The 15,831-nt window shown below is 37.3% G+C and overlaps 1 protein-coding gene across 3 annotated transcripts in view; it reads right to left on the reverse strand.

Moving 5' to 3' along the window:
* Positions 1-15,831, reverse strand: part of TET2 (tet methylcytosine dioxygenase 2) — a 145,339-nt gene that overhangs the window by 22,947 nt on the left and 106,561 nt on the right. For all 3 annotated transcript variants that reach the window (XM_006076382.4, XM_006076381.4, XM_025290339.3), the window contains exons 6-7: positions 15,443-15,651; positions 323-473 (exon numbers count right to left, since the gene is read on the reverse strand). In XM_006076382.4, coding sequence (XP_006076444.4) covers positions 323-473; positions 15,443-15,651 — 360 coding nt within the window. The remainder of the gene's footprint in view (positions 1-322; positions 474-15,442; positions 15,652-15,831) is intronic.

Below are 15,831 nucleotides of genomic sequence, written 5' to 3' on the forward strand. Positions count from 1 at the left end.
ATTAATAATTTTAATATGGAAATGACAGCTGTGTAAAACTCTGGAATTAATATAAAAGACAAAGAATAAAAACCCGTAAGCATAACGAGTTTGTGTTGCTCAAACCCTATTACTTTGGTATCACATGGTTGTTATCATGCATAATTTTATAAAACATTATATGTGTGTCTACAGTTTAGCCAAAATTTTATTGATCCATCTTTGAGATGACATTCTCTCTGATAATGAGAGTTTAACAGAGTATGTCATATTATTCATTTCATCTGTGTTCATCAATTCTCCATGAAAAACAAACAGGTTATACATCAGGAAGTAAACAAACCTCTTTTGGGTCATCCCCAAGCAGCTTAAATTTTCTTGGGATCTTGCTTCTGGCAAACTTACATCCATTGTAGTACATGCTCCATGAACAACCAAAAGAAAAGGAGGCACCACAGGTGTCTGGGTCCAGCCCCTGACAGGCACAGGTTCTCCTGAGAAAGCAAAGAACCAAGTTCATGACTATGGGTAGCACTGACTGGGCCATCAATCTCATATTCTGGGTATCTACATTCCAAAATGGGTGCAAATTAATTTTAAAAGTCTAACTTTATATTAAGCTGTGCCACAATCAAATGAGAAAAGAACTATTTCAACTGACTCAAAAAGACCATTTAAACAAACATTTTATTGCATTATAAACTGGAGAAAGGTACACATGATTTTATAGCTTGCAATCACTCACAAATGAAATGTATCCATGTGGCACCTAAAAATAAGAAACAAAACATCCACTTGACCTTCAAAACCCCATCCTTTCAGGCCCTGTCCTCCTAACAGTAACTTCTATCACAAGAGATTAGTTTTGCCTATTTTTACACTATATGTGTGCCTGTGCCTGTGCCCATATGCTCAGGCATGTCCGACTTTGCGATTCCATGGACTGTAGCCCGCCAGGCTCCTCTGTCCATGAGATTCTCCAGGTAAGAATACTGGAGTAGGTTGCCATTTCCTTCTCCAGGGGATCTTCCTGATGCAGGGATCGAATCTGTGTCTCCTGCATTGGCAGGCAAATTCTTTACCACTGAACCACTAGGGAAACCCTTTATACTATATATACTATTGTTTCCATGGTGCTTAGTCACTCAATTGTGTCCAAATCTTTGTGATTCCATGGACTGCAGCCTGCCAGTATCCTCTTCCTATGGAATTCTCCAGGCAAAAATACTGGAGAGGGTTGCCACTCCCTTCCCTAGGGGATCTTCCTGACCCAGGGATCAAACCCAGATCTCCTGCAACTGCCAGTGGATTCTCTACCAGCTGAGCCACTAAGGAAGCTCTGTATACAATAGATACTGTAAACCTACTGAATTCAGTGTGTATGCATGTGTACATGTATGTGAAAGTGATATAAAAGTGAAAAAGTGTGTGTGTGTATATAGTTTTGCCCATTTTCATTCTATGTATAGTATAGATCACACATACATTTATACACACACACATGCATACATAGTTTTGACTATTTTTATACTACATGTAAAGAAAAGGCAGAGGAACCAGAGATCAAATTGCCAACATCCGTTAGAGCATCGAAAAAGCAAGAGAGTTCCAGAAAAACATCTACTTCTGCTTTACTGACTATGGCAAAGCCTTTGACTGTGTGGATCACAACAAACTGTAAAAAATTCTGAAAGAGATGGGAATACCAGACCACCTTACCTGCCTCCTGAGAAATCTGTATGCATGTCAAGAAGCAAGAGTTAGAACTGACCATGAAACAACAGACTGGTTCCAAATCAGGAAAGGAGAACGTCAAGACTGTATATTGTCACCCTGCTTATTTAACTTATATGCAGAGTACATCATGTGAAATGCCAGGCTGGATGAAGCACAAGCTGGAATCAAGACTGTTGGGAGAATTATCAATAACCTCAGATATGCAGATGACACCACCCTTATGGCAGAAAGTGAAGAACTAAAGAGCTTCTTGATGAACGTGAAAGAGGGGAGTGAAAAAGTTGGCTTAAAACTCAGCATTCAGAAAACTAAGATCATAGCATTCGGTCCCATCATTTCACGGCAAATAGATGGAGAAACAATGGAAAGAGTGACAGACATTATTTTTTTGGGCTCCAAAATCACTGCAGATGGTGACTGCGGCCATCAAATTCAAAGATGCTTGCTCCGTGGAAGAAAAGCTATGGCCAACCTAGACAACATATTAAAAAGCAGAGACATTACTTCACCAACAAAGGTCCATCTAGTCAAAGCTATGGTTTTTCCAGTAGTCATACATGGATGTGAGAGTTGGACTATAAAGAAACCCGAGCATTGAAGAATTGATGCTTTTGAACTGTGGTGTTGGAGAAGACTCTTGAGAGTTCCTTGGACTGCAAGGAGAGTCAACCAGTTCATCCTAAAGGAAATCAGTCCTGAATATTCATTGGAAGGACTGATGCTGAAGCTGAGACTCCAGTACTTTGGCCACCTGATTCAAAGAGCTGACTCATTTGAAAAGACCCTGAGGCTTGGAAAGATTGAAGGTGGGAGGAGAAGGGGATGACAGAGGATAAGATGGTTGGATGGCATCACTGACTCAATGGACATGACTTTGAGTAAGCTCTGGGAGTTGGTGATGGACAGGAAAGCCTGGAGTGCTGCAGCTCGTGGGGTCACAACGAGTCGGACACAACTGAGTGACTGAACTGAACTGACCCTACATGTAGTGTGCTATATATTTTATACTGTAGTATAAAAATAAGCAGTAATGTATATATGTATATTATACACATACATACATAACATACACAGGTACATGCAATTATTTAGTATAAGCTTATTTGTATCTTTTCTTCAACATTTTTTGGATGTTGCAACTGCATTGTTACATGTAGTTTTACTATATTTACATGCATACAGTTTTCAATTGTATAAATATGCCACAAATGAACCATTCCAACACAGATGGGTCTTTGAGTGCTTTCTAGTTTTTGGCTAAAATACAGTACTGTGACTTTACAGACCAAGTCAGTTATATCCTAAGGGGAATATACAGGCAACCAAGCAAAGAAATAAAAAATTTTAAACAAGATAAAACAAGCCACAAGGAAAACTATACTTAGTAGGTATTTTTTTCCTAGCTGTACTGAGGTATAATTGAAAAATAAAATTGTAAATATTTAAACTACACAATGTGATGATTTGATATAAGCATATATTATGAAAGGATTCTCCATCAAGTTAGTTAACAGATCTATCACCTCACAAATTTATCTTTTTTTTTCTTGCAAAGAACATTTAGTATGACCCTTTTAGCAAATTTCAATTATATCATAAGGTGTTATCAACCATATTTACCATGTTATACATTAGAGCCTTAGATCTTATTTTATAATGAAAGATGATTATATATATCCTTTACCAATCTCTCCCTATTTCCCTCAGGCCCTAGCCTCTCACAACCACTATGCTACTCTGTTTTAATGAATTTGATTTTTATTTGTTTGTTTTTGACTCCATGGATAATTGATACCATTAGTATTTGTCTTTTTCCATATGGCTTATTTCACTCAGTATAATACCCTCCAAGTTCATCCACATTTCAAAAATGACAGGATTTCCTTTTTTAAAAGCTGAATAATATTCCTGTGTGTGTGTGTATACACAAACCACATCTTTATCCATTTATCCATTAATGGAGTCTTAGGTTGTTGCCACACCTTGGTTACAGTAAACAATGCTGCAATTGGAGAGCAGATACTTCTTTGAGATAATGATTTCATTTACTCTGGATACATATGGACAAGTGGATTGTTGCATCTTTCATTTACGTATTGTTCTCCTGACCTCACTGGACAACAAGTCTTATCTGTAGTAACAATATTATTTTGAAGTTACTTATGTATGTTCTGACATGAAATCATTGTTAACTTCAATTAAGAATTTCAGTGTATAATGAAAGAAGTCTAAAGATAAGTAAAGATCCAGTAATCCTATGAATAGGAAATAGTATGAATTCCGGGTTAAAAAGTTCAAAATTTCTCTTTCTAAACAAAATTTCTATATCTTCCCACTGAAAATACCTAAAGTAACAATATTGTTGTAGCAATGGGCACATCTGGATATATTGATTGTGATCTCTAAGTATCATTTCTCATTGAAAAGAACACTAAAATCCATGAGGTTTTTATTTTTCAAATGAGTTAATAATGATATCAAAAAGAAAGCAGAAACTAATCATTTTTGGATGGTTACTAAGGCACCAATTCACTATTTTGAAAATTTCACAACTAAAGATACTTACCATGCATTATTCTATCATTTGTTTATAAGCTATATTTAATGGTAACCAAACAGTTAATGGAGAAGGCAATGGCACCCCACTCCAGTACTCTTGCCTGGAGAATCCCATGGATGGAGGAGCCTGGTGGGCTGTAGTCCATGGGGTCGCTAAGAGTCGGATACGACTGAGCGACTTCCCTTTCACTTTTCACTTTCATGCATTGGAGAAGGAAATGGCAACCCACTCCAGTGTTCTTGCCTGGAGAATCCCAGGGATGGGGGAGCCTGGTGGGCTTCTGTCTATGGGGTCGCACAGAGTCGGACACAACTGAAGCGACTTAGCAGCAGTAGCAGCAAACAGTTAATAAGGAAAAGTTATTTTAAGTCAACTTTTCAGAAACATGGAAATTAACAAAAGGCTTGTAGCAGTCCAGAAAGCATTTATGCAACAACAGCAGTGAAATTTTGATGAGAAGTTAGGCTTTACACAGTGTTTTAACTTGCCCTATTCCCACTGTCCCCACAACTCCACAACAGCCTTGAAAACCAGCAGTTCACATTTATGGTGAAAATCAGCAGGCTGGCAACCACTGGAGAGGGCAGAATTAGGCTGGATATCCTCCAAAGCCCTCCTCTGGGAGAAATGTCCCTATTTTACCTGTTTGGTAGCTCTCTAGAAGACCCCACTGACAAGGCTTGCTTTATTTGCTCTGACCTGGAGCTCACCTATTATATACAGCCTTTTCCTCACTGGAGGCATTTGTTGGCTATAGTGAGAGGCAGTTGTTGACCACTGTAGCTGTCTGAGGTCTTGGTAGACTAAACTAGCTAGACTGACCATGAAAAAGAGAGAAGACCCAAATTACTAAATTATAAATCAAAAAGAGGATATTACCAATGGCCTTATTAAAAGCATTGTAAGGGAATACTATAAAAATGATCTATTAACTTAGATAACATAGATGAAATGGACAAAAACCCCAGGAAGCACAAACTACTGAAACTGATGGAATAGAAATCTGAATATATCTATAACAAAAAGACTGAATCAATAATCAAAAAACTGCCCACAAGGATAAACCCAGGAGTACATGATTTTCCTGTTACATTTAAAGAACTAGCCCCAATCCTTTACAAATTCTTCCATATAATATGAGAGAACCCTTTCCAATGCATCCTAGGAATCCAGTATTACCATGAAACCATAAAACCAAGACATCAAAAGAAAACTATAGACCAATATCTTATCAATATAGATGAAAAAATCCTCAATAAAATACCAGCAAACAGAATCCAGCAACATACACAAAAAGTATACACTATAGCCAAGTAATAACTATCCTAGAAATGCAATGTTAGTCCAATGTACAAAAAAAAAATCAATCAATATTATATACTACATTAACAAAATGAAATACAGAAAAAGCATCTGAGAAAAATCCAATATCCTTTTATGATAAAAATGTTCAACCTAAGAACAGAAAAAAATCTTCCTCAATCTGACAAAGAACATTTACAAAAACCCTACATTTAGCATTATACTAAATAGTGAAAAACTAAAAGTTTTTCCCTTAAAATCATGGATAAGACATACATGTTTGCTTTTGCCAGTTCTGTTCACTATCCACTATACATTCTAGCCAGGGAAATAATGCAAAAGGATTAAAAAAAAAAAAAAAAAGTAAAGACACTCAGATTGGCAATGAAGAAATTAAACTATCTCTATTCGTAGATGACAAGACTTTTGTATGTATAAATCCTAAGGAATCCACTAAAAAAAATTAATACTAATCAACTGGTTTAATAAGTTTGCAGGATACAAGGTTAATATATAAAAACCAATCGTGTAAGTGTATACTAGCAATGAACAATTCAAAAATGAAATCAAAATAATTCCACTTAAATAGCATCAAAAATAATAAATTATTTAGGAATTTGACAAAAGAAATGTAGTACATTGCAAACTATAAAACACCATTGAAAAAAATCAAAAACCTAAATAAATGTAAAGACATACTGTCTAATAAATAGGAAGATATAATATTGTTAACGTGTCAATAGAACCTCTGTCAAAATCCCAGATCGGGAGATTAATAAATTGATCCTAAAACTCATATAGACCTGAAAAGGACACAAAATAGCCAAAACCATCCTATAAAAGAGATTTACACACCCAATTTCAAAACTTACCACGACAAGTACAGCAGTCAATGCCATGAAGTATTGGCATAAGGACAGGTATGTAAATTAATGAAATGGGAAAGTCCTGAAATGACCCGTACATCTTTGTCAATTAATTTTCAACAGGAATGACAAGACAATTCAATATGAAAAACACAGTCTCTTCAACAAATGGTGCTGAGACAACTGGATAGTCACATGCAAAAGAATGAAGTTGACTTCTTGTCTCACATGATAACTCAACAGTGATCAAAAGACTCAAATGTAAGAGCTAGAATTATAATACTCTGGGAAGAAAACACTGGTGTAAATCTTCAAGACCTTGGATTATGCAATGATTTCTTAGATATGACACTAAAGGTACAAGCAATTAATTTAAAAAGACAAATTGGTTTCATAAAAATAAAACTGTGCTTCAAGAATATCATCAAATGAAGAGATAACCTACAGAATGAGAAAATATCTGCAAACCATATATCTGATGAGTTCTAGTATCCAGAACAATTAAAAATTGAGCAAAGATTTAAGTAAATATTTCTTCAAAGAAGATAGAGGAAGAGCCAATAGCAAATGAAATAATGACTAACATCATTACTCATAGGGAAATGCAAATCAAAACCATGAGATACACACTAAATCCACTGAAAAGGTTATAATGAAAAAGGCAGACAATAAGTAGTTTTGATTAAAATGCAGAAACATCAGAACCTCTATATTTTGTTGCTAGGCATGAAAAGTGGTGCAGCTGTTTTGGAAAACAGTCTGGCAGTTCCTCAAAAAGTTAAACAGCATTACCAAAGGACTATCAATGCCATTCCTAGGTATATACCCAAGAGAAGTGAAAATATATGTCTATACAAAAACATGTACACAGATATTTTTAGCAGCCAAAAAGTAGAAATAACCAAAATGTCTATGAACTGATAAAGAGAGAAAATGTGGTATATATATACACAATGGAATATTATTCACTCATAAAAAGAAATAAAGTACTGATTAATGTTATGACAAAGATGAACCTTTAAAACATTATAAGATACCTAGGAATAAAATCCTACCTAAAGAGGCAAAAGACCTGTACTCTGAAAACTATAAGACACTGATGAAAGAAATCAAAGATGATAAAGATGGAAAGGTATGTTCTTGGATTAGAAGAATCAATATTATAAAAATGACTATACCACCCAAGGCAATATACGGATTCAATTCCATCCCTATCAAATTGCCAATGGCATTTTTCACAGAACTAAAACAAAAAATTTTTTAATTTGTATGGATACACAAAAGACCCTGAATAGCCAAAACAATCCTGAGAAAGAAAAATAAAGCTGGAGGAATCAGGCTCCCTGACTTCAGACTATTCTACAAAGTCACAGTTATCAAAACAGTTTGGTACTGGTGCAAAAACAGAAATATATTAACACATCAATGGAACAGAAATAAAGCCACGCATCTATGCTCAATTAATCTACGGCTAAGGAGGCAAGAATATACAATGCAGAAAAGACAGTTTCTTCAATAAGTGGGGCTGGGAAAACTGGACAGCTACATGTACAAGAATGAAATTAGAACACTCTCTAAAAACATACACAAAAATAAACTTTCAAAAGGATTAAAGACCTAAATATAAAGCTGAACACTAAAAACTCTGAGAGAAAAATATAGGCAGAATGCCCTTTAACAAAAATTTTGCAGCAGTAGCCTTTTTTGATCCACCTCCTAGTGAAAATAAAAACAACAACAAAAAAGCAAATGGGACCTAATTAAACTTAAAATCTTCTGTACAGCAAAGGAAACCATAAACAAAATGAAAGATAACCCACAGAATGGGAGAAAATATTTGCAAAAAAAGTGACTGAAAAGAGATTAATTTCCAATATACAAACAGTTCATGTAGTTATATATCAAAAAAAAAAAAATGGGCAGAAGATCTAAATAGACATTTCTCCAAAGACATACAGATGGCCAAAAAGCACATGAAAAGATGCTTAATATCGCTATTAGAGAAATGCAAGTCAAAACTACAATGAGCAATAACCTTACACCAGTCAGAATGGCCATTATCAAAAAATCTATAAACAGTAAATGCTGGAGAGGGTGTGGAGAAAAGGGAATGCTTCTACACTGTTTGTGGGAAATGTAAATTGGTACAGCCATTGTAGAGAATAGTATGGAAGTTCCTTAAAAAACTAAAAATGGAACTACCATCAGTTTCAGTTCAGTCGCTCAGTCGTGTCCGACTCTTTGCGACCCCATGAATCGCAGCACGCCAGGCCTCCCTGTCCATCACCAACTCCTGGAGTTCACTCAAACTCATGTCAATCAAGTTAGTGATGCCATCCAGCCATCTCATCCTCTGTCATCCCCTTCTCCTCCTGCCCTCAATCCCTCCCAGCATCAGGGTCTTTTCCAATGAGTCAACTCTTTGCATGAGGTGGCCCAAGTACTGGAGTTTCAGCTTCAGCATCAGTCCTTCCAATGAACACCCAGGGCTGATCTCCTTTAGGATGGACTGGTTGGATCTCCTTGCAGTCCAAGGAACTCTCAAGAGTCTTCTCCAACACCACAGTTCAAAAGCATCAATTCTTCAGTGCTCAGCTTTCTTCACAGTCCAACTCTCACATCCATACATGACCACTGGAAAAACCATAGCCTTGACTAGATGGACCTTTGTTGGCAAAGTAATGTCTCTGCTTTTGAATATGCTATCTAGGTTGGTCATAACTTTCCTTCCAAGGAGTAAGTGTCTTTTAATTTCATGGCTGCAATCATCATCTGCAGTGATTTTGGAGCCCAGAAAAATAAAGTCTGACACTGTTTCCATTGTTTCCCCATCTATTTCCCATGAAGTGATGGGACCAGATGTCATGATCTTTGTTTTCTGAATGTTGAGATTTAAGCCAACTTTTTCACTCTCCTCTCTCACTTTCATCAAGAGGTTTTTTTTGGTTCCTCTTCACTTTCTGGCATAAGGGTGGTGTCATCTGCATATCTGAGGTTATTGATATTTCTCCCGGCAATCTTGATTCCAGCTTGTGCTTCTTCCAGCCCAGCGTTTCTCATGATGTACTCTGCATAGAAGTTAAATAAGCAGGGTGACAATATACAGCCTTGATGTACTCCTTTTCCTATTTGGAACCAGTCTGTTGTTCCCTGTCCAGTTCTAACTGTTGCTTCCTGACCTGCACACAGATTTCTCAAGAGGCAGGTCAGGTGGTCTAGTATTCCCATCTCTTTCAGAATTTTCCACAGTTTATTGTGATCCACACAGTCAAAGGATTTTGATCCAGCAATCCCATTCCTGGGCATATATCTGGAGAAAACTAGAATTTGAAAAGATATATGCACCCCGATGTTTCAGATCAGATCAGATCAGTCGCTCAGTTGTGTCCGACTCTTTGCGACCCCATGAATCGCAGCACGCCAGGCCTCCCTGTCCATCACCATCTCCCGGAGTTCACTGAGACTCATGTCCATCGAGTCAGTGATGCCATCCAGTCATCTCATCCTCTGTCGTCCCCTTCTCCTCCTGCCCCCAATCCCTCCTAGCATCAGAGTCTTTTCCAATGAGTCAACTCTATGTTTACTGCAACACTATTTACAATAGCCAAAACATGGAAGCACCCTAATGTCCATCAACAGAAGAATGAATGTGATATATATATACACACACACACACACACACACACACACAATGGAGTATTACTCGGTTATAGAAAAGAATGAAATAATGCCATTTGCAGCAACATGGATGGACCTAGAGATTATCATACTAAGTGAACTAAGTCAGAGAAAGCCAAATATCACATGATAGCAGTCAATGTGGAATCTACTTTTTAAAAAGTGATTTACAAAACAAAGGAGCTTGGGATTAACATACACACACTACTATATACAGAAAATCAACAAAGCACAGGAAACTCTACTCAGTATCCTGCAATAATCTATATGGGAGAAGAATCTGAAAAAGAATGAATATATGTACAATTGAATCACGATGCTGTATACCTGAAACTAAGACAACATTGTAAACCAACTATACTAAAACTTTTTAAAAAAATTTAAAGAACACACATTATGCTAAGTGGAAAAGGCCAGACAGGTTAAATATTGTATGATTCTATTAATATGAAATGCCCAGAGGAGGCAAACTTATAGAGACAGAAAGTTGATTAGTAGTTGTCATTTAGGGGAGAGAAGAATGGAAAGTGACTGACTAATGGCTATGAGGTTTATATTTGCGAGTGATGAAAATGTTGCACAACTTCGTGAATATACTAATGCACTGTATTGTATACTAAAAGGGTGAATTTTATAGTGTGTGAATTATATCTAAATTTAAAAAAATCACTACATAACAAAATGACTTCAAGGTGATTTCCTACATGAAGTGGTTAACGCACATTTCTTTCGACAGCGGCCTTTCAATTATGGTTAGAATTTTCACATTGTAGCCTCATTTCAACATGACTCAGAATTTGGCTAATTGTTAAATAACAAATCAGAGAAATTGTAGTAAAAATATTTGCCTATGCAACATATTTTTAAAATGCTTCAACCTCTTTGGACTTCTAACTGTAAAAAAGAAAAGAAATTTAAGCTAAATTTCTTTTAGAAATTTAGAAAAGAAATCTAAGTTAAAAACTAGATCAGCTATTCAAACTTAGGCAAGAATAGAAAACTAGCAAAATAAATGTATACAACAAATAAATTTGTACAACATTAAAAAATAAGAAACCTTTCAATTTGCAAACTGATACAAACAAGTAATAATCGCTGATGGATCTGCTAAGCTGTTAAATAAAAGTTTTCTAGGAAACTTTATGATGGGTGGATCAAGCTAATAACTTCTGAACTGAACACTGATAATATCACTATAAATGGAACAAAGCAGATATTATGTCCCTCATGATGGGTCTAAAGAAGTAAGATTATTTCATGACCACTTATGAAGCATTTTGCTAATATACATGCATACATACATAGTTAAGTCTCTAACTACCAGTGTATAGACGATATTAGTGGCAGAGGAACAAGTTAAGCAAGTGTGCACAGTCAAATCCAGAGTGTGGGAAATTTTACAAAGCAAATCAAAATCATACAGTCTAACAAATTCATTAAACAGATGGGAAACTTCACAAGAGGCTTGCGAATCATATACTTTATCTTACAAACTGGGACACTTTTGAGAATAAAAGGAAGTTCTATCAATAATTATGCTAGACGATAGGCTTGAACTAGGACCTACTGAAAAGTCTCAATCAAATGCAAGATACAGACTTTCTTTTTCCCAGTATTTTTTTTTACTCTCTGTGTATATTGGAAACAGGATCCAATTAGGGAATTTTAAATGTGGTCTGAACATTAAATGATATTCAAGAATCACTCAATTTTGACATGAAGGATAATGCCACTGTGACTAGGTTTTGTTAAAAAAAAAAAAAAGTCCTTATCTGTTAGCGCTATACATCAGAGTGAATGTAGCTGAGATGATATGCATCTGTTTTGCTTTAAAACAGTGGCGGGGTGGGGTTAGAAAGTGCGGTAGGGAGGGTATATGTAATAGTATTGGCAAAATGTTGATAAATGTTGAGGCTGTGTGATGAGTTCCTGGGGATTCATTATCCTGTGCTCTCCATTTATGTATACTGGAAAATTTTTATAATATACAGTTTCTTTAAAAGCTTAATATCACCCAGCACGGCAGAGACAGTTCTGGCTTTGACTTTCTTATAATGACAGATAACACTCCCACAACTCCCACTTGCCAAAAAAGTACTGGTTAGGCTTAGTCCATAAAATGGACATGTCAAAGGGAAACCTTTAAAGGAGAAACAAATGGCTTGGCTCAAAGGAAATGTAAAAATTCATTCTGACTTTCCCACTGGAAGTGCTCTCAGAGTTCGTTTCTGGACTCAAAGTGGGTGGTTATGGTGCACGCGGGCACTGGGATTTATAACAATTCATTGATGAGGGGCACACAGCTCTGAACATTAAAATGAGTCAGCAGCCCCAATTTGAGATTATCCTCCATTGTTTAGTTACTTCAGTCGTGTCTGACTCTGTGACCCCATGAACTATAGCCCACCACACTCCTCTGTCTATAGGATTCTCCAGGCAAGAATACTGGAGTGAGTTGCCATTTCCTCCTCCAGGGGATCTTCCTGACCCAGGGATCAAACCCACATCTCCTGCATTGCAGGCAGATTCTTTTCCCCCTGAGCCACCAGGGAAGCCCTCTGACCCTGTTACCAGGAGTTTTTCAAGGCCTAAGGATAGAGAAACAATAAACAAGCTGCAATAAAAATAAAATCTCATACCATGAAAATAAATATTCTTCATACTTGGCAAATAATAATTTTAACTTTTGCCAGATATGAAATAAAATTTATTTTATAGGGTAGGAGAAACTTCATAAGCTGTATCTGAGTGATATATGGTATGCCATTAGTTAAGTGTCTATTTAAATCATGTACTTCAAGTATATTTTTTGTTTTTTGGGGGGACTGCTGTGAGTAGCCCAAAGCCAAAATACCATCTAAATAACTCCTCATCTTTACTTTGAAATTCCAGACCAAGTTAAGCGAAAGTATACAGACTGGCCTTTAAAATGTCTTAATATTTGCAGCACATCTTTTAATACTTTTGGACTCGCCTCCTATTTAGACCAGTGAAACAAATTACGATGTTTTCTTAGACCCCAGCCCCATCAACATTCGTCATTTTCAAATAATGTAATTTAGCAAAGTTTTAACATAAAATCTGACATATAGAAATAAATTCTGTTTCAGACACAATGGCATTTATAGGAATCAAAGAAAAGCCTTCATTGGGAAAAGTAACAGATATTATAACAATTAAATCAATTTCAAAGGATGTGAAATACAGTTTGCAAGAAACTTTAAGAAATGTAAACAGAACTGTCATTTTCACAAGCTCTTTGGTGGTTTAGAAGTTCCAGCCACCAAGTCCAAGAGGAGGTCTGCTTTACAATCACAAGGCGGTGTCACTGAATTCCTGAGAAAAACGTGATCACCGACACCAGCTCGAGATGTCTTAATGTTCATTTTCTTTCTGATTAAAGGCACCTAAATGCATTTTTTTTTAAAGATGAAACATGAGATGTTAGGATAAATAGAATATTACTTTACACCTAAAGCAATGCAATGGCACCCCACTCCAGTACTCTTGCCTGGAAAATCCCATGGACGGAGGAGCCTGGTAGGCTGTAGTCCATGGGGCCGAGAAGAGTTGGACACGACTGAGCGACTTCCCTTTCACTTTTCACTTTCACTTTTCACTTTCATGCATTGGAGAAGGAAATGGCAACCCACCCTAGTGTTCTTGCCTGGAGAATCCCAGGGACGGGGGAGCCTGGTGGGCTTCCGTCTATGGGGTCACACAGAGTCTGACACGACTGAAGCGACTTAGCAGCAGCAGCAGCAAAGCAATGCAGGAGACCCCGGTTTGATTCCTGGGTTGGGAAGATCTGCTGGAGAAGGGATATACTCTAGTATTCTTGGGCTTCCCTTGTGGCTCAACTGGTAAAGAACTTGCCTGCAATGTGGGAGACGTAGGTTCGATCCCTATGTTGGGAAGATCCCCTGGAGAAGTGAGGCAACCCGTTCCAGTTGTTGTTTTCTTTGATTCCTATAAATACCATTGTGTCTCCAATTCTCTCTGGCCTGGAGAATTTCATGGACATGTGGTCGCAAAGAGCTGGACATGACTGAGTGAAGTGAGTGAGTTTCACTTCACTTCAAAGCAGTCAACCATAAGTTTGAGTCATATCTTATGAATCAACAACTTGGATCCTCCAATCTATCATTTGTGAAAGTGGGTTTATGGCCATAAGGTACACACCATGAAATTTTTGGATCATAACTATCATAGAAAACCAAGCCACATTTTCATATTGAAACAGTAACTTTGATACATTATTTATAGTTGATTTAGAACCCCCTCTACCTGCCCCCAATGTCCCAGAAGGAGAACCTATGTTAACGTATACTTACACCATACCAGTTAGAGTAACAGTCAATGAAATTACAAATTTGGTTAGCAGTGGATTATTGCAATGAACAGACAATACTTCCATAAGCTCAGTAAACTATTTTGTAATTTGGTGGACACAGGAGAAAGGAGACTAAAAGAAGAAGTGCAAAATTAAACTGTGACTAAAATAGTTACATAGGATTTCAGTGCAGCACTGTGAATTTTCCTGTATTTTTTTTTAATGATGTACAGGAATACCATAGCAGAAGGAAAATTAAAAAGTACACTTTCTCAAAGTGAAGATTTAAATTTCCTGCAAGTAGATGAGATTAAAAAATAAACACAAACCATAAATTCTTGGTTGCATTAAATATATTTAACTGTATACCCTTGTTTTCCTATTTCAAAATTTTATATTCCTAGAAAATAATGCCCATCCATAGCTAATGTGTTGATTATTTAGCAGCAGTAAAAATAGAGGCAATTTTGATTATTACAATGGGAGTAATGAACTAGATTGCAATGAAGTCAAAACCAGTTTGTTCCTACAGGACCTCTACACGCCTTGAATTTGTCTGCTACAGATGTAGTAAAATCCTTGATCTGGAAACCCTAAAGTTTCTTACCAAGCTTACTGTCTCCAATACTGCAACACAGAAGTGGTATCAATACTTACTAACATGATGGCCGGGCACACACAAAGAGCGAGCGGACACACAAATAGTTTGAAGTTTATAGTATGGTCCAGTTTGTGGATATACACAGACTTCCATCAAGCTGCTTCTAACTCATAGCTACACTGTCCAAAGGTACAAAATATTAGTGAGTGCACCTTCCTCAAAGTATCCATGTTAGCAAATACAAGATCCTATCGCAGGTTTGTGAAGCGGGCATTTTGAGCCCTATTTTATAAACATGAAAACGCAAGTTCGACCCTTTAGCCTCGAGCCAACGGTCAGGCTTTTCTAGCAGCGGAGGAGGAGGAGAGGCCCCCGGAGGCACTTACTCTTCGTTCAGGGCGCAGCGCCGGTTGGTGAGCATGCCGTACTTCCTTAGCGTCTCGGTGAGCTCCGAGTACAGCTTGTCGGCCAGAGAGACTGGGATGCCTTCCCACACCAGGATGAGAATCACTATCACCGCAGCCTCACACGTGTGGCCAGCTCGCTCCCGCACCAAGCACAGTAGCTTCTCCTCGCTGCAGCTTCTGCGAACCACCTGTTCGGGTCACCATTCCACCCCAACACCCCCACCCCAACCAAAACAAAACAAGGGTCACTTGCAGCAGAGGAGAGCATTGATTGATGTCTGTATATTTTCTCACATCTGGTCACAGTTAGGTTGACGTCTATCAGCACATGCCACCTGCCTTTTGTTGCCCATCTATGACACTGGGGC

Source organism: Bubalus bubalis, chromosome 7 (assembly GCF_019923935.1).
Source record: "Bubalus bubalis isolate 160015118507 breed Murrah chromosome 7, NDDB_SH_1, whole genome shotgun sequence".
Taxonomy (NCBI): domain Eukaryota; kingdom Metazoa; phylum Chordata; class Mammalia; order Artiodactyla; family Bovidae; genus Bubalus; species Bubalus bubalis.